At 37.9% G+C, this 26,302-nt stretch overlaps 1 protein-coding gene across 1 annotated transcript; it reads left to right on the top strand.

The window, feature by feature from the left end:
- The first annotated feature begins 453 nt into the window (after positions 1-453).
- LOC139122452 (uncharacterized) lies at positions 454-26,302 on the top strand. The gene is made up of 3 exons (XM_070687832.1): positions 454-646; positions 22,841-23,007; positions 23,913-26,302. Exon 3 carries the CDS (start codon positions 24,131-24,133, stop codon positions 25,901-25,903), a length of 1,773 nt encoding a protein of 590 aa, XP_070543933.1. The 5' UTR covers positions 454-646; positions 22,841-23,007; positions 23,913-24,130; the 3' UTR covers positions 25,904-26,302.

The following is a 26,302-nucleotide window of genomic DNA, read 5'->3' as shown; positions in this document are numbered from 1 at the left end:
CAAATTGTGTATACATTCAGCGAGCATAAGTAATAAGCTCCGACATATGTTCGATGAAATGACTAAAAAGGTGAAGCTTCTCCTTCACATAGCTTTAAATTTTGACTTTTCACAGCGTCGCTACTCCCGTGACCAAAATTACGTTAGTAGGCGTCCACACTAGCATAGAAGGGCAAGCAAAGTGGCAAAATACGCCGTTTCCATGTCCGCCTTGGCATAATACTCCTGGTCCAATTGGCTAGGCCCCAAATATGTCCGATAAAACAGTAGTGCAACTTTAAGGTGACATCTGTTCTGCTATAAGGTTTGTCATACCCTATTATTCTCTGGCTAACGTTTTCAATAAGATAATCAGATTCAACCGATAAAGCGACCAATCAGGTGTGAAATTTTGTTGAGGACGAGGACAGCGCGTGCGCAGAATTCGACAGCGCGCCCCACGGGACTCTTATACATGCATCGTTTGCTCAAACTGGCAAGGCAAACCGGAGCGGTGTAAACACTGTTCTTCGGTGAATTGAAATTGGAACAGATTGGTCGTAGCGTTTGTAATAATAACAGATTTGTACGCCCGTGATAGCAAAGGGCTCTGGTCGTATCGGGACGGCATTACATTGGTGATCGAGCGGACAGACAAGAGCAGAAGGTAGGTTTTTGCTGGAATTATTCGGCCTTGTTAAATTAGGATGGCGTTAGCTGACTGTACCGCAGATTCATTCTTCATCTCGATCACGGATGAATGGTGGAAGACATGAGGACGCTTCGCGTGGCAGGCTTCGACTCCAGAACAGCATATGCTAGTTTAGCTGGGCTATTCAAAACGTCTTTGGTCGCAATTGAAAGGCTTGTGTTACAGCACCACAATACTGTGTATTTATTTTCTCGTTAGAAACATGGCAACACGTGCAAGTATTATGTGACCCAAACCTTAGAGATAAGGCCCATTTCAATGTTTTACCTCCAATACTATTAAGACTGTGTGGTCCTTTAGAGAAAGACATTGAATGACACATTTTATGTTCTTTGTATCTGAGCATTCTGTGTAATAGTGCTATAGTCTGCGTCGTCTTTGTCAGTGTTGTGACAAAACCATATTATGGCAGTTACTTCACATGACAAACGCTAGTCTTGATATTTCAGGCCGAATTTCATTCATATCGGCAAAGCACTCCAATCTATGGTTATTACACCAATACGCAAGGAAAGACTGCGTAGATACCGTTTGTTTTCTATTTAATTTTGTCAATTATGCACCCTAACTTTCGAGATCTTGCGGACGTGATAATTGAAAAGCAGCTTTTTGTCAGAGGTATTTGATACAGACAGACAGTTACACTATGATCAGAAATTGGAAGACGTACAGTTCAAATTTGCGACAATGTTATCGTATTTTACCTTATCTTGATGTAAATGAGCGTCATTGTTAAGAAATAATAATTAATTACTTCACGAGTCGACATTTGCATCTGCACGTTTACGTTCAAATGACCGGCGAATGGTGACAGTATTTCATAATTTAGCCTTCGTGTTTCTCTCTTCATTTGATGATTTTCATCAACCAAGATCGCAGGGCGTTTTCCTCGACCGACAGTACTCATCATTTGGTGTTACCAAATCAACGTAAACAACTCGTTAGACTGTTGTTTCATCCCACAGAGCACTGAGCGTGACATATCAAGGATTGAAAGCCATGTGTTGACACTCACAATGGAAACCCGTAAAATAATTATGGCTTATCGAGAGCAGTGAGTGAATTATTAAAACCGTGTCAAAATTGCACGCAATTGGGGATGATGTTGTTTCCGCCACTTCAAAGACGGATCAGTATCCCGGAACGTTTTTTTATAATTTGGAAACATAGCCACTTACCGGCACGTAAACTTCTCATGCTTACCACTACAACTTCCAATATCGTTGAAGAAAATTACCGGAAAAACTACTTTTCGGTGAAATGCATTGTATCGTCAGTATTCAGACACAACAGAATATGAAATGCAAGCAACTTGGAATTTTGCATTTTTTTTCAAACTTTATATTGTTTACAATGACATTGCAATTGAACACCATTTTGATGTCATTAACTGATACACTTAAATGAAAATGCATCACCTAGGCTATAAAAAGCGACATTCGGTAATCTTAAACGGAATATGTCTTCTTAAAATGATTTATGAAAGAGGCACTAAGACCGCCAAGGGGAATTGAAAGCGTCGGCGTGGTCAACGTTTGAGAAATATATGTTATATAGCATGCACTGAAACCTTGCTTTAATTATGAATACCCAATGTCTAATAAAACAACTAAATTTTTCTGAAATGGGAACACACCAAGTGTTCAACAGCGTAAATAGTAGCTATGGTATCGTGGATTTAAAAAAAAACTGTGGGAAGCTATTGAGGGAGAAATGTTACGATCACGAAATTTCACTGATAAAGTTAATAATTTCGTTTCATAAGAAGATAGACTTCTACCCAGTTTGCTTTCATATTTGAGAGAAAAAATAATTTCTGATGAGAGTCAGGCGAACGTGTACTATATCTTGAAGCTAGTTTAATTTCATTTAGCATGAAATTTCTTCGAGGCATTCATGGACATATTAAAACTAACTCAGCTTGCTATCAAGACTAGAAACAGAAACTGCGGTAAATGTCGACTTCTGATTGAGTTAAAAAAAAAACCTTTGGTGGAATTTAATGTGGTAGTTTACACTGCTTGGCTCCCAATGTTGATTTCTTGTCAATTTAGTGAGTGGCAACATATGGGTAAAATTGAAGCTTCTCCAGTTAGAAACCTTCAAATTTGCAGATTGCAATGGGTGTTCACATACATCCGAGGAAGACAACAGAACAACAGTGTCCTTGACGCCTCTGACTGTCCATTGACGTAATCACGGTAAATATCATATTTCTGGTTCTGATTTGCTGATAGTAAGTGACAAGTTTATTCAGTTTTTATTGCATCCGTTTCAGGAAAACAAATCTGCTTTGGAAAGACGCCATGAGATTGTGCATATTACGTTGTCTCCTCATATCTTCCGCTTGCGAAAAGATTCAATAGATCAGAACAAAAAAGAGGTGAAAATTTTTAGACCTCAAAGTTTAGACAAATGTACAACAAAATTATTTTTCAAGAAATCAGAAGTCAATATCCGAGATATGAGTTTGTAATATTTAGTGAAACTGTCAAGGGAATACATTTTTTGCAATGAAAAGAAAATAGAATTCATACGATGTGACGAAAAAACTCGCAATGTCATTTCTGAGATTGTAACTGTGCACACTTAATCTCCCTTCACTCTTGATTTTAAAGGAATTGTAACAGTATGATCCACATATACATCCGCCAATTAGCCTACCGAGACAATCTTGTATCATTGCATTGCCTATAGTGTACGGCATCTGTCTTCAAAAGACTGGGCATATTCCATAATGTATGCTAGTTAAGTTTTGTACTCGGTGGTGTGATCAGACTGCATATAACCATTTCATTAAGGTTGATATTAAACTTATATATGTAAAAACACCAGCAATATCAATCCATGCCTATCAGCCACTTAATCAATCGATCGACCATTTGTACTGTAATTAATGATGATCAGTTGTAAACCAATCGTAGATTACCCAGAATACCACTGTTCATCTGTCTTTATTGGAATCGATGTAATGATCAACTGATAGACTTACCGATTGCTTCATTACTCAAGTGCTCGTTCGATCGAATTATTTTGGATTGAATGACATGAGTAGAAATTCATCACATCACTCATGTGAGGACAAATACTCACCATGGCCGAGAAGCACGTAATTCTCTCTGTATAGCCTAAAATGTTGTCAGTTTTATCAAGCAACGCTTTCTCTCGTTATCCTGTCTAGAATACATGTATCTCCGTCCCTATGTACTCTTATTACTGACCTTTACAGTAGATTAAAACCAGTGACATTCGTTTTCCCCGAATATCATGAACGCGTACATTTTCTCAGTTTTCGCATTTTGTTTATAAGCCTTAATGTGTTCAGCGCGAATGCGCGATTACTCGTCGTCTGGGCGATTACTCGTCGTCTATTTTCGGTTTGAGGCTGGGAAGTATGTATTCACGTCAGTTATGTAGAAACCAGGCTCACATCGCTTGTTTTATTCGACCCCCGTGTGCTGCTTTATACACTATGTTTTATTCTTTGAAGCTCTCCATCAACCTTATAAAATGCAAACAAGTATTAAAAATGTGAATATTATTTTTTGTTTCAATTTAATGAAACAGAAATGATTGATATGGCTTGCTATTTATTCAGGGCAAGTCTGTTCGCGTTTTGACAACCGCTTGACTATTCACTTTTTAAAAATAAAAATTGTAACTGTCACACTTGCTGTCAGTGTAACAAAAGCAAACATGAACATGAAAAATACCGGATCTCTTTCTACTAGGAGTGCATACAGACAATGTGCAATTACAATAATACTTCCAACGTGAACGTAAGAATACGCGTCGCAAATAACAAAACCATGTTAGAGGTAATGCTTTCATTCGCGTAATTTTAATAATACGACTGTGGCGGTTTATGTTTTACGTGATGCGAAAGCGTCCACTCGATGGATTTCCGTAGTGGGAAGGGATTAACTTTAAGCACTTGAAGACCAGTAGAGTGGCAAAGTGCATATTGTGTGAATTTGTCAATGATTCATGTCTTATCGGTCGTCATATGTAGACTATACAACAGCATGTTAAAGGCATTATTTGTTTTGGAAAGACATCTCAATGGTTCCCCTAGCTTGCTCTTTTTACCTCACCTCAAATAACCCTAGCACAATTATTTCAATTGTGTTAATGTATTGTTTCAGAACGTTTGTTCTGTTCGTCGCTCAGTAAATTTGTTTTGGGGAACCATTGATTAGAGATCAGGAATTGTTCATGGCAGGAGCCTTCGAATTACTTATGAACGGTACCTTTATACTTGCAACTTATATAGCATGCATTATAATGCGTAAGTTAAAAGCCGTGTTGGCATTGATGCCATGAAAGTTAGATTTCATTTTCAGCAAGAGAGCCGACGATGGACGGCAATAAAGACGAAAGAGAACATAGCAAACAAAAGTGATAGATCAAAACTAATACAGCAAATAATGGTCATAAAGAACCACCATCTCTTATAAAAAATGATGCAGCCAATATTTTCCGGTGTGTTCACCTAGGTCAAAAGCAGATTCGAGACGTAAAAGCAGGCATATCGAATGAAACCTAATTGTTTGACAGCTTGAAATTATTAGGAAAACAACAGAGTATCACAGAGTAAATAAATCAAGAACGATACTACAAATGCGAAATCGGACGATTCAAGTTCAGTATTTAAATTATGTCAATAGTCCAAAAATGTTTTCTTGTTAGCTTGTATCTGTTTGACAATATGGATCGAATAAATGCGCGTGTTTCAATTTTTGAATCCATTTGTCACAACCATACGTACAAACATGGTTTATACATTTCTATTTGTCGACTCGATGGGTAATATTTCAACGACGGCTGGTTGAAGACAGACCCTTATTGCAGAGCTTAAGGGGGTTGGTTGTAGGGTTTCCCGCTCCACGGGCACATTTTGAAAGTTGCAGCAGACATCACAAGATTCTACGACATATGGTCTCCCAAATACCATTTAAATTATTAGCCTTTATAGGCCATGTGACGTCACCATCAAATCTTTTGAGAATTGGCGCTAAATCTCTAGTGGGCTTGCAAAATGATTAGTGGCTAGGAGCGCACCTGCACCCACTAGAAGAACAGGCGGTAAAATTTGTCGTCGGCAATTTGTTCAACTAAGAGCCATAGCTGTATCACGTCGAGCACAAAATATACGAAGCTCTTTGCAAAAGCCAGTAAGCTTGAGATTTTAGTTCGTATACAACCGTCCTATTTAGTTGCAAAAATGCCTTATCTAAAATATTATTTTCGGGCCGATGGACATTGTTTGATATCACAATATGGTAGTTGAAAGTAGCACGCGGGAATGTGTTCGCACAATGAATAATTTTATTCCACTTTAGTTAAAACATAATATGATGAAGGGTCAAAGCGTGCTTCTCTATTCACCTAGTTACTTATCGCAACACGTTCATACGTTTACATCAACTCCACATATATCAATGAACAAGATTTTGTGAATTTCTGCCATAGCTTAAAATTTCGAATATGTAAAGTCGATGTCATTTAGAGGGTTAGTGTGATCAGGATCTACATTCCTCGAAATTAACCTAAGTTCCGCTGCATATGTCTTCGACAAAATCTGATAAGCATTTTCAGCGTTAATAAAAAGGGGAGGAAATGGTATTATCTTAAAGTAAGGCTTGAATCTCTGCCCAAAAGCTAATTTGTTCCTCAAATAGTCCTTGCTAGCCGCTGGCATTCCCGAGATGACGTATAATTTGTCTGAACAGCAGGTTTGGCTCTCATTTCTATCACCTCATTTTTCACTTTGGGCAAAGTTGTAAACGTGCGATGAAAAAGCTGTCATCATTTGTCTATGTTCGATGCTGATTCATAGAATTAATTACCTCATTTGTACAGGCACGTGCACATGACTATCTTCGACAGTGCCAGGTCAGTTCCTACCATATTTGTGTGAAATATCAACCGGTATCATCTCGTTGTTCAGAACACTATATAGCGTAATTTTGTCAAAGAAATGAAAAACGTTTTGCGAAAATGCCGGCTTATAGGCTTTTAATTTGGTCAAAGTGTCGAACACTTTAGATGAAACACACAAAATAACAGTAAATTTTTCAACAGAAGGTTTGAATGACATACAGACGTACATTCATTGATAACAACAATCTACCAGCAAGGACAGCATTAGAGGTAAGGAAAAGCTTATCTGAAAGGTATGTTATGCATAGGTATACAGATAAAACGGACACAGATAAGATTAATAAATAAATATTCATAGATAACCCGAATGGCCTGGTAATGCAGAAGACGTCCATTACTCTTGATTGATATGTAAATGTTTTGAAAGGCTACTTTGTAAAAGAAAGACTTTGAGAAAGCAAACTGAATGGTCAGTTATCTGCTACTAATCTATTTCCATATTGTCACGTTGATTTGGGTGAAGTTCATATTGTCTCGTGTCGTCTCGTCTTAATACAGATATGATAAGCTAAAGCGAATAAATGCGATGTTTCACGGCTTCCTTCTAAAATCGGTGACATCGAGCAAAGGGTGTTTCGATTAGAAAGAGATAATACAACCGGGAGAAAGATAAGGGCGAGCGTCATCATAAATTGATTAGAAAACGTTATGTTTTGTTATTCTTTCATTATAACTCAACCGTTAATTATTAATAGCCTGATATGCAGCATCGTCCAGCAGTATGTATATTACTTTAATATCACTGATTATGTTCGATCGTCTGAAACAAAACTTCTAATAACGGCTAATTGATGATGATCGTTTTCTTACCTGAATAATTTATGCAGTGACCTACAGAACGACACGTCGAATAACCAAACGATTTCTGGCTCACCACACGCTCCTTTATGTCTGTACACTTAACCGTGTAATCATTACTGATGAGCCAAATATATCAAACGTGGAAAAAAGTTAAAGGTGAGCAAGTCGTAGATCGATATTTTAGTTCAGACTTCCAAGGTAATTTGCATCAGTCATTGACAGACAGAGTTAGATGCAATCAAGACGTCAACCTTGTCTGATAAAGGTAAAACATATAATGTAATTATTTAGATTAACAGCTGTTATTGAAACTAGGGGAATACAGAGAAAATAAAGAAGATTTTCGTCACGAATCAGTTGACAGTTACGTTGCACCAATGACATGCCTTCTAATATGATAACAAAAGTGTAATCGTACAGTCAGCTTATTATTGATGTCATTCATTCATATATTCCAGAAATATTGAACATCGCCAATTTTACAAGTACGACCTGCAACTACTCAAATGTGAATGTATTAAAATTTTAAAATTTAATTTTAAGCGTGGGAAATCGTAGAAGTGAGTGAATTTTGTAACAGTCATAGACTACGTAGTTGGAAGTAAGTTATTGTGAATTATTTCCATTAACATGTTTTTCCAAACTTGTACGTCACGGTGGAATAATGATTGAAGATTGAGAATCATAGAACAACGGAGTAATCCCTTAAAAGTTCAATAGTATGAGATAACAACGGTATACACATATTTCAAAAATTGATAAATCTACTCTGTAAAATCATTCTAATCATCTCAATCAATTTTTCAAGTAGTTGTAAAGTGTGCCAACAGTTATACCCGTGTGCGATTCCTTTGCCTGTACCTTCTCACCAGCTCGCTGCTTCGGGTGTTTCTAGTGTGTATTATTAATCTCAGCCTTGGGTTAGTTTTGGTCAATATCGGTCTTTTTAAGCGACTATCCAACATTTCACCGCCTGTATTGTAAGGCATTTGAACATGCCAGCATCAAATAACCATTGTCTGTCTCTGTATACATGTTCATGCAACTGTGCACTTTCCGTCACGTTTGACATCCATTATGCATTTCAAAAACTTCGACAATATCACAAAATAATATGTGAGCGAACTTTGTAGTGCCGAGTGTTCATCCTATTATAACATCCATGTGAAATAGCATCATCAAAAGACGATGTATTTCTGACTTTAACACTTTTAATTCTCGAATGAAGAGGCATGCCGGCACAAAGTAATAGTATAACCAGGACAGAAAAGTATTGCTTTTGAAAGCTCGATTGATGTATTCAAAAAGTTAGAGCTGTTTATGCGAGACCTGTTAATCTTCCCACTTGACAGAATGTGGCAATTATTAGTTTCCTGAGATAGGAAGGAAAAAAATAAAAACAAGCAAATTGTTTTCAAGTCCAAACGAAAACAAAATACAGCTCTCAAAGATAAAGTTAAAGAATCTTTAGAATCCAACTGTATCGTGTGTATATTGTCGTAATAAGTAGGCCTATGGGTAAATCTGATCGATATATTGTAATAGCTTCCAACCAACTGAACAACCCAGCAACTCTGGGATATTAGGTTAAGTGACAAACATGACGACAAATTATGTTTCGGTAAACTGGTTTGATGCCTATAAAATAAAAAAACCCAAATATACTTAATTCAGTACATGCTATGAGTAAAAATAAATTATAATAAATATTACAACATAGCGATAGTGGCTGATGTCGGATTGCTCACACCGATTTGTTTATGACAGACGTTGGTTCTGTATTTAGCAGACACATTTGACAGTAAGTGAGGCTACCCACAATTCCCCTTGATTTGTTCACTCAGACATTTTTTGCTAAAGGCTTTTTCAATTGTATCAGTTCCTTAACAATTTTAAACTTATAATTTAAGTTCAGGATTATTTGTTAAAACTATGTTCCAAAATTATTGATTATGTTTAAAATTCAAGAGTAAATTGAATGAGAAGTCGATGTTTGAAGATGCTAAAAATTGCACACTTGTCAAGATAAAGTTATCAGCAACTAAGATGGTCTCATCATACCACCTGTCAGACATGCAAATTTCCTTTGTTGCAAACATTAAAAAAAATCAATACCCTTTCTTTTGCCAACACAGATGCAACTTATTCCCTTAGTTTCCTTGAAAATATTGTGTATGGCTGTCAAAAATCTGTGTCGACAAAATTACAAAATTGCTATCTCCTCCGCGGAAAAGGGGTTGATCTTCTCATTATTCACAGTGAGAAATCAGAAAATTATGATTATCAGAACTATGTTGCCAGAATTTTGAAATATGGACCGAGTTGTTCTGTGTACAGAAGAAATTTGCTTCAGTTCAGTGAGTGATCTCCGTGTGTACAGATCATGGAGAATTGTGGGTAGCCTCACTTACTGTGCATTTGTGTTACTGTAGATTGTTGACTATTGACTTGGGATAGATTTTTTGGTCTTGGTGAGTTGATGCATTAAATCAGTCGTAGTCTAGAGACTTGAAGCTATATAGCAGACAAACTCAACACAGATTCAGTAGATAGGATATTATCGACAATATCAGCACTGTCTTATCAGAGTGGTGACGTTGACGCAGCATACACAACAGTAACATCATGAATAACTGTGACAACATCGACAGCACACTTTTGTTATTCTACCAGGCTATTCAAGATTGCCAATTTTCCCATCCGATGATGAAATACCTACAAAACCGATTTGTACCCACGCTGACAAACAAGAGGTGCTGGTTTAATGGTATACATATTATACAGATTACAGATCATTGGCCCAACACAGCTATTCAGATTACAGGTCATCAGCCCAACACAGACCTACACAAACGAGGAACCATCTGTATACAGCAGGCAAAAATTGTACCCGTTATTTTAATGACGGGTTTACCAATACATCATTCTCTAAATAAAAATCTGTAAACTCGAACAGAACCAGATATGAACTGAAAATACTGTCGTGTTTCACTATATGTTGCAATTGTCTGTAAGTTATAATCAACATCACGAACAATATTCATCATGTATAGCTTCCATTAACGAAAATCATTACGTATACAAATCGGCATTTAGCTGATTCAGAAATGGAATGATAAATATCTTTCACTACTGCCATATCATTGCATCGCCACTTTATGTAGCAGGTTTAATTGCCCTGGTAAAGTTTTTGAAATTATTATGCTAACTTATGAAAACTATTTACATATGCAAATAATAGATTACCTGACGTGAAATGCAAAATACCTTTCACAACTACAAAAACATGGTCTCATCATTATACATATTAAGTTTGTCTACTTTGGCCAAGTCTTTCCTGTTAAATTTCATAAGTTGGTATTGTTATTAAATATTCAGATTAATAATTAGCTGACGTAAAATACTAATGTTCTTCACTACTGTGACATCATTATATCATCAACACACATAGCAACGTCGTTTATGTCCTGCCAATCCTATGTCTTAATTAGTATAGGTCATTAAATATGCAAATTGGTAAACAGCTGGTTTTAAAATTCTTAATCACTTTCACTAACGGTATGTCATAGTATCTTCTATCTTCATTATAAGTTATAAGTTTCGTCAACTTCGGTCCAGTCAATCCAGAAATATATCCCTAATTAAGAAGGTTCGTTAAATATGTAAATTCGTAATTATCTGATGTAAAAATGCAAAACGACTTCCATTACTTTTATATCACAGTGTCGCCAACGTACATCGCAAGTTTCATCAACTTTCGTCATGTCAATACAGATTTACCTCCCTAATTATGAAAGTTGGTTAAATATACAAATACTAAGCAAGGCCATCGCCATAAAACTTCTAAATTATCTTGAAATCTGCAATATGATTCCTCGATTAACATCTGTCAGAAGATTCATAAGATATGATACTGTCATTCTGAGAATGTCTTATTTCTTAAAAATAATCATGAGAATTGTCATAAGTTATGCGAGCCATACCCACCAATAACGTATTAACATCTGTCAGAAGATCCATAAGATATGATACCGTCATTCTGAGAATATCTGATTTCTTAAGAAATAATTATGCGAATTGTTATTAGTTATACAAGCCACACCCACCAAAAACGTATCAGTTCTAACGTCATTGCCAAACAAAAGCTATGTACATGATTTGATTTCATCACGAAGAACCGTTCCTCAGACAGACGGACAGACAGACAGACAGATAGGCAGACAGAGACATCTGTACGATATTAGCTCACGTGCGTGAACACGTGAGCTAAACATAGGACAGAAAAATAAAGCAAACCCTGACAAATATAATTCTTTTTGCTTAAAGTTATGCCCGTATTAGATAATAAGACGCCAAATTCAGATTGTCGTTTACATGTAGAGAACGTCAGTCATGAAATCGTAGATCATGTATCAATTGACAACAAAGGAGAAAATGTTTAGGGAGATTGGTAAAACAAAACATGTAATTAGTCTCAAAATGCACGTGTGCCTCGTCATATGCAATGAAACTGAGAAATACAAAATGATATTGTCAGACTTAGACTGGCATGGTCGTATAAAGCACTATAGCTATGAAGGACTGATATGTGAGCATGCTATGCTAGGTTGAGAGGTGAGCACGCTATGCATGAGTGAGATGTGAGCATGCTGTTCTATACAGGACTGAGACGTGAGCACGTTATGCAGGACTGAGATGTGAGCATGCTATGCATGACTGAGATGTAAGCACGCTATTGAGGACTGAGATGATGTGAGCACGCTATATATGACTGAGATGTTAGCACGCTATTCTATACAGGACTGAGATGTGAGCACGCTATATATGACTGAGATGTTAGCACGCTATGTAGGACTGAGATGATGTTAGCACGCTATGCATGACTGAGATGTGACCACGCTATTTTATACAGGACTGAGATGTGAGCACGCTATATATGACTGAGATGTTAGCACGCTATACATGACTGAGATGTGAGCACACTATTCTATACAGGACTGAGATGTGAGCACGCTATTCTATACAGGACTGAGATGTTAGCACGCCATGCATGACTGAGATGTGAGCACGCTACACTCAGTGTGACAGTTTTCGGATAGGATGGTGAATTTCGCCCAAAGCCGTTTCATAAATGGCAAGCACAACAAAATTTTATTATCATACCATTCGAAACTTTATTGTGTTTATCCTCAAACTGTTAACACGACGGAAGTGGTATTTAGAGGGTAAAAGTTGTCAAATTTTTGACCCCAAGTTGAGTGCGTAGTAATCGGACGTCGTATTTGGAATATGATTGTAGGGGCTAAATATTGATATTTTGAAACTTCAAACCCCCGATTTTCAATTAAGGTGTGTTTAGAAAACTGTATATAAATATTTCGTGATAAATTAGTTACGTTTAATCCATGGACGACGCAACTATATTTCGAAGTGTATGGCGCTTACATATCGGACATGGACTGTCTCTGTGTGTTGCTTTCGACGCCTTGTATCGTACGGTGTGTCTAACTTCACCAAGTTTGTATCGCCCAAAATAGCTTCTACCGAAAAAAAACTATCCAAAACGGGACAGCAGCATCACCTGACTTAATATGCAGTACTATGACTTGTAAAACGCGATCAATACAGAGCGAAGTGAGTACAACGAATAGCATGTCATTAAATGTCCGAAAACTGAGGTCGTCCGAAAACTGTCACACTGAGTGTATGTAGGACTGAGATGATGTGAGCACGCTATACAGGACTGAGATGTGAGCACGCTTTATATGACTGAGATGTGAGCACGCCATAAAAGTGAAAGAGGAAGTACATGTCAATGAAATCATACTTTATTTTCAGTGTACTGTGATTTTTTGACAAGTTTAATTCAAAATGCGCCGTCATTCATCGTGGTATCCAAACGGCGAAACTGAACCTAGGTCGAATTGTTTAGTCAAAATCACTTAAAATTCTTCTTATCCCATGGCTATTCATGTGGTGCGGATAGTTGTTAGGTTGGATTAACTTAACTGTAATTAAGCAATGCGTGTCTTTTTTGAGACTGTGAAATAACGGATGCTAAACATTCAATGGTGCTCCTGGAAAAGTGGTTCCACGTTGAAATACACGTACCAACACGGTTGAAATAGACTCAAGTAACTATTTTTTAAACTCACAATAGAGCCACTAATGGTAAGCAAAGTTCAATAACAGATCTACCTAAACATGCTGCCTTGTCAAATACGCACTGCACAGAGGACCTGCTATTTTGTATCCTTATCGGCAAATTAAGTAACGTTTCTTTGCCATAAACATACTATAAAGGCGTCATATTCTGTTCTTCTAATCAGGTAATTTTGATTCCCCATTGACGTGTGATTATATTCAGTAAAATTTGTCCCAAAGTAGACAATTGAAATGTAGAGCTACCGCGTTCAATAAATGGTACTAAATCATTCAATAAAATTTCCCTCAATTGGTTTTTCAACTAAAACATTGAAAACAGCAAAATTTTAATCGCCTATAATGCTGGAAATCGCGTATTTCACTTATTGATTTGTGATGTTTTCAAGTTGGTTACAACAGAATCGTCGTCTGTTGGGGAGATGTGTTGATGTTCGTGTCTGTAACATACTTACAGTGAGAATAGAAGTCCATAGGTATAGCACATCATGCAATACAAAACAACTGCTGAAATAGCAACGCCAATCGATGGAACAAATCTGCTACCAAGTTTTGCACAAGTTTAAGGTTGTTCAAATCATTGCACATTGAATTGAAGCCAAGTGCTATTTTCAGTTCGATTTTATTCTTTCAGTGCTACACATAAAGGATTCCACTCATGCTTTCGTAAAGTCATTTGATCTCAATATATTCACAACATGGTGCGCACATTTCGGATATCTTTAACGATAGCATCTTTACAAACTAACTGGCTAAGTCGAACGTGATCTGCCACCTTTCAAGAGCCGCCAGATGGATCGAATTACGCAAGGTATGTTTCCCAAGAGTGCCGTGATCGTTTCTGTTTTCTCTGTCACTTTTTTCTGACTAGATACAGCTGCATCTGTACACAAAGGAGGAACGAAATAATATGACATTTATGAGCCCGTAACTGTCAACAGAAAATATCGTTGCCGGTCACGTGTGTGTAGACCGTTCGTTTCCGAGTTGAACAAAGCAAAACTCTGTATGAGTCAGTCTTTAAAATGCACGAATATGAACAGGTATGTTCATAAAATACGGATGACAGGAATAACGTTAAGAGTTTCCTATCTCGTTATTTCCGGGATTCACGTGCGTCAATTTTTGATGCCACGTTTCATGGTAACATTATGACTTGTCGCTTTTTATCTTATTTATAAAATCATTATTGTGGATGAAAAATTTCCCCCATTAAAATAAAAATAAATTGTCAACCCGTGCATAATTTGGCAGGAACGGTGAAAAATTATCAGAAAATCACGTTTCCTTTGAGAATGAAACGCGAAATAAGTACAGCACACTACTGGAGAATGACAGAAGTAAACTGAAACAGACGTATGAAAAAGTTCAAAGTGATTAGAGTGATCAGACTAAGACAGTTAATAATTTCTGACGTAACTCAGCCCCACTTATCAACTATTGTGCATAAAACGTTTGTTCGCAGTCATTCCGAGCATTACCGCTTGGCTTTTTTTGTTCTCTCCAAATCTTTTCAACTTCAACTCTAACAAATATTACACTCATCGTACCACTGGTTCACTTGGTTAGACACGCATAAGAGAGTAAAACGGAATAAGATTCTGCCGCTCTTTAATAAGCCATTTCATGACATATCCTGAGCAAGGCTTTTGATGGCTGACCGGCGTTCTGTATCAAATAATGTAGTCTTTTGAAGCATTCGAACCATAGGGGGTCCAATCTCCGATGATGACGATGATGATGATTAAATATTTAAAAATGAAGATAAATAAACATATATTGGACTCAGTAAATTTGTTGTTATTGTTGTTGTTATTGTTGTTGTCGTTGTTGATACTATTTGCAGAAAAGAACAAAGTATGCGCTGCAAATTTCAACACAGCCTAACTATACATGTGCGTCGCAAATTCAATACAGCCTAACTATACATGTGCGTTGCAAATTCAATACAGCCTAACTATACATGTGCGTTGCTGCCTAACTATACATGTGCGTTGCAAATTCAATACAGCCTAACTATACATGTGCGTTGCTGCCTAACTATACATGTGCGTTGCAAATTCAATACAGCCTAACATTACCCAAGGGGTGTCACTTCATTGCCACACACTTTTTTCGATCGCCAAAAATGCACCTAGCATGCATCGAAATCGGTAAAATTCGACGTAGGGTCAAAGCACATTAGTCCTTCTCAATAATACTCCAACATTTTTACCTCTTACCGATGAAAAGTCGAGAAATCAGCAAGTTTTTCAGCGTATCTGGACGTCTCTTACATTTCAGATTTAAAAGGCGAGGCAGTGTATTGAGTCACGTGGGCGCTTTTCAAATCGAACCAATAGCAGAGCTGAATGGACCAGCGTGAAAACCCGGAGGCAACGTAAGTTTCTCACATCTTTGGAAAGAACGATCTCTTGCTACGGGTGAACTGGAAACTGTTAAAGTTACCAGAATTTCGTATGCAGACGCACGCAGACAGTGTCACCCATAGTCTTCCAAAGACGTGAGAAACTTACGTTACTGCCGGGTTTTCACGCTGGGCCCATTCGTTCAGTACGGGCTCTGACCCTACATCGAATTTTACCGCTCTCGATGCTTGCTGGGTGCATTTTGGCGAGCTCTGCTATTGGTTCGATTTGAAAAGCGCCCACGTGACTCAATACACTGCCTCGCCTTTTAAATCTGAAATGTAAGAGACGTCCAGATACGCTGAAAAACTTGCTGATTTCTCGACTTTTCATCGGTAAGAGGTAAAAATGTTGGAGTATTATTGAGAAGGACTAATGTGCTTTGACCCTACGTCGAATTTTACCGATTTCGATGCATGCTAGGTGCATTTTTGGCGATCGAAAAAAGTGTGTGGCAATGAAGTGACACCCCTTGGGTAATGTTAGGCTGTATTGAATTTGCAACGCACATGTATAGTTAGGCAGCAACGCACATGTATAGTTAGGCTGTATTGAATTTGCAACGCACATGTATAGTTAGGCTGTATTGAATTTGCGACGCACATGTATAGTTAGGCTGTGTTGAAATTTGCAGCGCATACTTTGTTCTTTTCTGCAAATAGTATCAACAACGACAACAACAATAACAACAACATAAACAAATTTACTGAGTCCAAATATATGTTTATTTATCTTCATTTTTAAATATTTAATCATCATCATCGTCATCATCGGAGATTGGACCCCCTATGTTCGAACTGGCAGTTTGTTCCTTTGTTCCTTTCTCGAGTATTTGCGGCCCTTCGTGCTGTTTGTGGCCCTTTCGTGCCATTTGCGGTGCCGCAAGCAGAGATGTGTAAGACATGCTGTGAAGAGCACGTATTTTGTTTTGTTTTTGTATAGTTCTAGATGGTTCCGTGCAGTTCACCACGTTTAGTGCGCTGTATGTACATGACATTTTAACAGTTCTCAGTTACTTTGATCAGTGGCACGTTTTCCTGAAATAATTATTCTCAAAAAGTATACATACGTGATAAGCTGAAAGACATTCTATAATCCTGAATAGTCCTATTCTCCATGAAGTAGCACATTTTTCTTTAAATATCATCATTTGAGTACATCAAAATGGTGCATGGTTTTGATGGATATCACCGCTGTCCATTTCCTTACAGAGCGGCATGTGTTTGCCAGCTATATCTGCTGGTAAGTAGATTCCCAATGTACAGTAGTTGATCACGATTCCAGGTCAAATGTTGTCGCCATGTCTTTCCCTGGAGGCACTAATGTATGAAATCAGGAGTTTACAAACTTGACTTCGAATAGGCGTTTCACTTATGTATTATGAATTTTGTAAAATCATTATGCTATTTCGAAATGTACATTTAACAGATTTTGAAGATCTGATCATTATTGAATCATTAGCACGCATAAAATAATTCGCCATCTTGTAATATAAAATTTTGCCATGCCTCATCATAAACTTACACTTTCTTGTCGCACGTTGTGTAGAAGAGAGGGTTAAAAAATGAAAAGCGTGACGGCCAACCACATCCTGTGAAGTGTTAGGACTCACAGCTATTAATGTATACATGACATGATATAGGACCCGATCGGGCTTTATCATGCATATGTACTAGATGTTAACAGACATTCAGTTTAAAAATTGCAAAAGAAATTAATTTAAGCAAATAAATACAACAACAACTAAGACTTTTGATGGCGGAATTGGAATTTCAACTAAACTGCAAGGCGTTACACTACATGTACCATTTAAAAATAGCTTAGTTGCTGGCCGCAAATGTTCTGCAACATTAGTCAAGAATGCAGGACTGTGCGTTATGAACACGTCTCTGTATAGGCAGTATTTGAGACATGCAAGTTAATTTTGTTGCGTCAATTCACTTGTCAGGCACAGCAATTTAGCGATACTCTTCATCAAATTTAGTATTGCCTTAAGCCGTGTTTAAATCGAGACCGTTGTTATGAAAATTTGAACGTTTGTTCATACAACCATCGTTGATCGACAAACACCTGATCAAAGATTTTGTTTGTTTGTCAGTTCAAATTTCATGATAAGTCATAAAATAATTGACGGCAAATACTAGTGTTACGGGCATCTCGACACAGAAAACATCACCGATCAAAATACTGGGGAAGTCACAAGACAAGAATGTATTTCCGTGCGTGACCTCACTCTCTTGAACCTCAAAGTCCAAACAAATGTTTCATTTGAATCGCACGATCTACCGAACTCTCCAATCCAACGTGACGCAAGGTCATCATTTATAATCTACAGTTAGCAAGATTGCATTTGATAATATGTTTAGTATAAGTATTTTTGTATTTTACATAAACGTTTTTTTTTTTCAAATTTAAATATACTTGTGACCCTTCACGCGCGATAATATGAAAGATGAAAGGTATGGCTCCAAATTCTTTACTTTGGCCAAATTATTGATGAATTTCTTCAACAGTTTCGTATAACGTAACTCATACTATTCAATAGAGTGACATAAGGCCTCACTTTTCATGGTATACAGAACGGGCAAAAGCGGTGATATCAATCTCCCCGGCACGTGATCACAAATGTATTACACGCGATGCTTTGTATTGAAAAATATGGATTTTGTCGAAGTTTGACCGTTTACAAAACCCATCATGAAGACTGAGCACACACATAACAATTTCACAAAGCAAAGTAATCTTAGGGGTTCTATTCTAGTCACGATTGGAAGACCCTCTAAGTAAACTAGATTTTTGTCATGCAGAAGATGGAGTCTCGTGTTCTTCTAGTCCACCGTTTAGTAATTGGTCAGACATTTCTATGCATTGAAGTTTTATCCATGCCGTGTTCTTTAAAATCATTTTGAAGGCTTTTGTCTAAATTGAGAAGATGTTTAATCCTCTACCAATAGGATATGCTGGGATTTATCGAAGATGCAGAAATGTTATTTTTAGATTTACGAATCATTGTCAATGTATTCAATACACAACTACAGTATATGGTAGATAGTAAAATAGTTATGTTTTATAGTACAGTAATATGAGGGTCGATGCTCTCCCAATGAACGTTTCGGCCTCTACCAATATGGTACGAGGGCCAATGCCTTCCCAGCCAATGGACGACTCGGCCTCTACCAATATGGTACGAGGGCCAATGCCTTCCCAGCCAATGGACGACTCGGCCTCTACCAATATGGTACGAGGGCCAATGCCTTCCTAGCCAATGGACGACTCCACCTCTACCAATATGTTGTGAGGAACAATGCCCTCCAAGCCCAACGGACGATTCGTCCTCTACAATATGATAAACTGGGATTACATGTCACCTCTAAACTTTTCAACTACATCACAAGATAAAAAGCATTTACAAAGCGAAAACCTTTTCGATAAACTTTGCCGTTTATGATTATGTAGAAATGTTTATATCTCAAAATACATGATGCCAGCTCCTCACGTGATGATGACAACCTCGACAGAAACAGATTAAAAGCCCGGCGATTCATATTTTTTCAGCTCTTTCATAAAAAATGCTTGGTTTTGACCACAAGAAAGATCAGTTTAATGTTTTTCACAAAATTTACTCAAAACTGTGACCAAACAATTTTTCAGAAAACAATGTAAAAAATCGGAATGAACTATTTCGTCTAAAGCAAACAGACAGGCCAACTTTAAATCATAATTTTATGACATGTGCTCGCTACAATTCATGTTTCGAGTCGCACAAAGGATTTCGGCGTCGGTTTAGTCACTATGGAAACATTCATGTTTAGCTTATAAAACTCTCAGCATGCTCTCGCCTCAAGATACAGTTTTATCGGCTTTTAGAATGAAAAAAAATCAGCTTTCAATTACCATTTGAGAAGGAAAGACAACTTCGTAGGAGATGAAGATAGCAGTGACGTTACAATAGCGGTGATTACAATGGTTATCAGTCATACTGAACTTTTCAGGTTTTTATGTGGAGAGTCCGTGACATCGTTTCTTCAGTATTGATAAATGCAGTCCGTTGGGACAAGATGTCTATCCGACGAACCCTCCAGGCTATGTGTTTTAGCTCCCAATTGTGATTAGCCATATGCTAGGTAACAAGAAATCTAGAAGTTGCAGCCAGGAAGCTGACGAGCTCGCTACCGTCCAACACGTGTATTAATTGAAGAAGGGGGTAATCTGTGAGACAACAGTTATTTTTTGACACATTACATAATTCTGACATTGATGAAAAGCTGTCGGAAATATACACATATGACGTAAATTAAAGTAATGTTTATTGGAAATGGGCCAAATGATGTGAAATATCATCAATTTCCTATTCCTCATTGCTTTGTGAAAAAAGACCAACATTCACCATTCGCTCCATCAACAATCCAAGTGCAAACATATGTCTTTCTTCTTTCCAAGCAGCAATGGCACGTAGATCAAGTAGTACGCTAGATTTTAAGAAATAATTCATTAAAATATATCATGACTAGTGAAAGAGTTTAGATCACTATGAAGGTGTAGGTTTTTGTCGTGCTGAAGAAATAACATAGAGTAAGTACTTAGCCTGTTGAATGTTGTATATTTTGAAAGTTGACTTGATGAACAAAAGTGTAATTTTGTCCACGATAATACCAAATTCCTTCATTTATGAAAACACCTGTGTCCGACTCGATGCCATATACATAACAGTGAAAGCAACCAGATGTAATTAGGGTACTTTGCCCCACATTTTGATTCGTCCTCTAAAACGTTTCCACTGTCAGACCATTTTTCTACTCTTATTATTGAATTCATAATTTCTTGGTGATATGAGAAATAAAATTTTTATAAAATATTTCCAGTCAACGATAACATAATCATAAAAACACTACTTATGGTCATTAAAAAGTAAAAAAAGGCGTCAAGCTTCGTTTCCATGCAAAACGCAACAAAAATAGACCTAGATGAATGCAAGTGAGTTACAGACATTTGAATGGTAGGAAATTACGAGTAAGGGCAGTTAAAGGCACTGAACTTGCTGTCTGCTCACCAACATCCTCTGATCAATTTACCGAAACGCCGGTGCAGATCGATACAAAACGTCTGCGTGGTCCACTTCCTTGAACAGCCGACAAATAACGCTATCATTCTGACTGAAAATAACTTGATAAGTTAAATTGGAAGGTTTACAACAGTGTCATTGAAATCAGTTTAATGAGTCGATTATTATTCCTTCATTTACTAAGTTGAAACTGTTTACTTTCAGTCACTTTGAACCCAATGAATAAACGGACGACTGCATTATTTTGCATGATCCTGTTATAAATTCCGCTTCGGTTTAGTTGATTGTTATAACTTAAACCGGTATTGAGTGGTCAGGAAATTACTGGAACATTCCCTAATGATCCGTGATTCCTGAAAATTGACATGGAAAGATTAGACAGCAGTTGCTTCCATGAGCAACAAACGCTTGGCTAGTCATATTTCCGCCATTCTCTCCTGTCACATTTTTAGTTTAATGTCGATTGCATTTTATTTTTCACGGTTAAACGTTGCCAAACTGAAAAATAGAATCTGAAATTGAAAATTGTCATTACGATGGTAAACAAACCTCGCACTCAGCACTATTCGGCTCCTTACCAAACAATCATTGATTACGAATATTAGCGACCAGTCACCTCTGCGCACAGTGTCTAGATCTATCACGATATGCATCTGGTATAAGCTGGTGTTTCCGAGTAATACAGTCTTCAGATAATAATCAAGCTCTACCATTTCCTCTTTTTCATAACTTTGTTATATGAGTGAGTCAATAAAATCAAATATCGATCTGCCAATATTCATGACTTCACAAAATGCGAATATGTACTTTTTATTAACAGGATGTTGGATGTGACAAACTGTGGGTCTCAACATTTTTATTTCTTTCTCCCAAAAGGACAGCGCATTATTCACACGGTTACTTTTCAGGTCCATTTTGCAGCCCTAATTACCAGTTAATGTAATTCTAATGCACCTCCGGGGTAATTATGGGACTTGAAAGAGTACAGTATGCTTCAATATCGTATGGAAGCTCCATCTGCTGAGTGCTCGCTCAAGTAAAGTGACTTCAACTTAGCTTGAAAAATGATTGAGTCATGAACCGTGCTGCAATAAATATTCATGTCAAATTTTGAAATATTGGTTTTATGGTACCCACTCTGACGTCCAAATGCTTTATTTGACTCTATAACGTTAGCGATCTACGCTAAAGTCATAATCTCACATAGTTGATCAATATTGATGTCTATTTCGGTGACCGGGATATGGTATGCTCCAATTATCCAGGACAGCAAAATGCGTTTTAGTGTGTGAGTTGTGATCTTTCCATGGAAATTGCGGTCGTCATGTCACTGTATGGTAAGACGTATGTCATATGCCATAAATTGTGGGCCGACTCGCAGCGATTTCGAAGCTGTTATCCAATTGGTTGGCAGAATCGTACCGTTATAATGAAATAATACAAATAAACTCCCTAAGTTGCTGTGAATAGTGACAATCGACCAATCAGATATAACCTTGCAAACACGCTGCGAGTCAGCCGTAAATTGTCCACATCGCATACGGCTCACAACGGAGCTGTACCACGCTGCTTTTACTGAAGCAGATACACAAGACACTGAGAATTACTTGCCTTGTACAATTATAAATATAAATGCAGATTTCCCGTCGTTTGTGTATAAGTATTGCCCGCAACTTTTCATAATTTTGAGGAAAAACCGGTGCAATAAGCTCTAGTAGAACAATTCGTATTGAATCATCATCTCACTGTGACTCGCTTATCATTTTTTTACAGATCTATGTCTGCGCATGTCCTGTATGGTAATTCTTGACGTCGCCTTGGTAACTCAACTTCTAAGGTGAATGCACACACAGGTAGAAGCAAAGGGAGCAGTTGCAGTGTTCAGTGTGGCTTGTGTATCAAGACTCGCCTGAGATCCGTTGATACAATACATAAAATAGGTGAGCAAATCTTTTATTGTATAAAGAATGTTGTATTTTCGGTGTTCAGGGTCGGCAATACAGGGTGTCAGGTTCTGAAAGCCCCAGGCTGCCACAAAACATTTGTCGATTTTCACCATTAGAGTTCAGAGCGTGCAGCTCGCGTGCTTAGATCAATAATTTTAATATGCATGGCTCGAATATGTATCCTATCCTCAAAGTACATGCACCACCACCGTGAACGCAGAGCCTGTATACGTAAATTCTAAAACAAATCATAATCCGCTAAATTTAAATGTCAAATATGATATTGACTTCACATTTTCTCATTTTTGCTCAGTAAAGTGAACCAGACACTAACAAATATAGCTATCCCTATGATCTGAATGTTATAGTCAAACTACCGGCCTTGGGGTACCATCTGTACCCCACTAGTTCGCTTCACCTATCACGTGTCTCAGTAATTTTATTTTAATTGCTTGTATGGGAGATGACATATGTACGAAACGGGGTCGTATTCCACAGTGAATGTATTCTTCGTCGTCTTGACGTGGTGTAATATTTCTCGATTCATCTCTGAAACGTGATTTTTGTCTCTACTGTGTGCGAATGTAGTGGTGCATCTCTTCCGTAGGTCTTGTTACAATTTCGAAAGCACTCCGAGAATACAGGCTTTGACCCAAAGAGCCGACAGATGGCCTATGTTTGAATTCTGAACGCCCGCGGCATCGATCAACGTTTGGCCGCTTTCATTGCATCGTTGCTGTCGGTCTCTATCTCATATTCAACAATAGTGTAAACGTTTTTTATCAACGTGTCTACGAACAAAGAGTTTATAAATTCAGTTAAATGATCACTACTCGATGTCTGCTCATCACCAAGATTATCCTTCCGATAATGCTTTCTTGGTATTTTGCATTTCACAGAGATATACAGTGCTGCAGTTGACGTGACATTCATGGCTCTAGGAAACCATTTTGAAAACAGTAACTGACCATCCTCTAAATCTTCAGTCTGACGGAAAATAACGGTCATTCATCTCTTAATTTTGGATATGTGTTTGACCTGATGGATAGTGTTGTAGATTATTGGATCGATTAGCCACAACCTGTCGTCGGATTAACTTTTACTTAAGAAGACAAATATGTTGGCCATGTATGAAACAAAGAACAGCAACAATACCCGAATGGACTCACATATGTTAAACAAGGGGATATCATCGCAACTCGGTGTCAGAGAAGATAAAGCAAATGAACACACCAATAATGGTGGCTTTTCTACTCAGCAAATTTCGTTGGCCGATGAATTCGGTAGCCATCGTTTATTCTTTGATGATTTGCAGAGGGCGCCATTGACATCAAATAAAAGAAAGTTTGACGGTGAAAATGACAGGGAATTGGAAGACGTGTCTTTATCCAAGAAGACAAAATCGAATTTTTCTATACCTTTGATGAAGAGATCACTGAAGCCAATACCACCGTTGCTAAGTTACTGTAGCAAGGATAAAACCTACAGCGAGGTGCCTTGCATGGTTTTGGAAAAAAACAAAATTAACAACGAATTTGATAGTTCTACCGATTTAAGTAGGCGGCACTTTCAACTTCAAACTGGCAATGTGGACTTTTCCACCGGCACAGATGGTTCAGGCTCACCAACAACGCGTGAGAATAAAGATGACGGCCAGCCAAGACATCGGGATATTCTACTCGCAAAACGCATTCCTGGAGATCGAGAATACGAAGTAACTGACGTGCTTGGATACAGCAAAAATCAAGCGCAAAATACCAATGGTAGAGCAGGTAATAAGCGCATTGACTACAAATCAGTAACAAATCTCCTGAACAGCCGCGCAAATGAAGATGGAACCCCCTCTCCGAAATCTACTGATCCGTTGCCGGAAAAGATCGAGGTAAAGCGAAGTGCTTTTCGTGAAGTTACCAAACGAAAATTGTCGACAGATTCGTCCTTTTCGACTGAAGTTGATACTAGGCTACGTTTCAATGACTTAGAGGGTCACACCGAAAGGAAAGTGTCACCTATTGGAATGGCCTATAACTTGAGTGGTTATAAACCGCAAGTTGGCTTAAGGCCATTTTCAAGTCGTTTTAATGATCTACTCAATATCACAGATGAACAGAATATCACTAATCGCCGTCATCTTTCGCCAACACCGCTGACTCACGCACCCACGTTCTCTACACGATCTGATGTTGGTCCAAATATTGGGAAATCAGCTTCCCCATCTGTCATTGGCGTAACCTGCCCCGTTGGCGCTTTCAGATCCGGTTTTCACCAAGATATGTTGACCACAAGTAAAAGTGCATTTTCTCCACCGAGTCAGAGCGCTGAACAACTCGTACAACAAGCAGGGATATTGGATTACCTGCAGAAAACTTCGCCAGTTTCAAAGGCTGCCTTTCCAACACCAAATAGCAGTTCTCAGTACTACGATAGCATAAGAAGAGCCTTTAAAAATTTCTCTGAGTTAAACATGAAAAGTTCATCCGGAGTTTTGCCGGGCATATTACCTAACGGCTCTGACCAGGTGAGATTCACTGGAGTACCATTACCTCCTCCTTCAACAGAAGTGGGGGCGCTGTCATCATTTCCTGTGTACCCGCGACTTTATGATGGTGATCCTGCTATTCCATTCTCTCTCCAAAAATCACCGTCACAGGCGATTATGCCTCTAACGGCAACCGCACTTAACTTTGCCCAAAATTGGTGTGCTAAGTGCAATGCCACATTTAGGATGACGAGTGATCTAGTCTATCACATGAGAACTCACCACAAGCGAGACCAGGTTGATCCTTCTGTCAAGCGAAAACGAGAAGAGAAACTTCGCTGTGGTATTTGTGGCGAGACTTTCCGTGAACGCCACCATCTCTCAAGACACATGACATCTCACAATGGTTGAAATAAATAGAGAGTGTAAGGGTCAGGTAAAGCAATATGTTGAAACATTGGACAATGCCTTAGATATGATGTACAGAGACGAAACATTTCAACTCAATATTTTCGGTTACAAGAGATCATTTTGTTAGTAAACTGTTATCAACAAAACATTCTATACTTAAAAGTTTAAAGAGGAAAACATTAAACGACATCCGTACAGTCAGAAGTAAAATAGTGATCTATTATCAGTTGAGCATTGTTTTCATCAAGATTGACCGGTAGAACTGTGAGTACAGAGTAGCGGTGTTGACCTGCATAGTGATATATACATAATTGTACTGTATAAATGTTTAAAAGTTAATAGAATGGGGACTTATAAGCCCATTAGGCTAGGCAATTCATAGAGTTGCAAGTCACAATT

This window comes from Ptychodera flava, chromosome 22 (assembly GCF_041260155.1).
Source record: "Ptychodera flava strain L36383 chromosome 22, AS_Pfla_20210202, whole genome shotgun sequence".
Lineage (NCBI taxonomy): Eukaryota > Metazoa > Hemichordata > Enteropneusta > Ptychoderidae > Ptychodera > Ptychodera flava.
The sequence above is the reverse complement of the archived record's forward strand: the minus strand, read 5'-3'. Positions and strand labels throughout refer to the sequence as shown.

Excerpts from the sequence above, each read along its gene's own strand:
- LOC139122452 (XM_070687832.1), top strand. The coding sequence starts at position 24,131 with ATGTTGGCCATGTATGAAACAAAGAACAGCAACAATACCCGAATGGAC.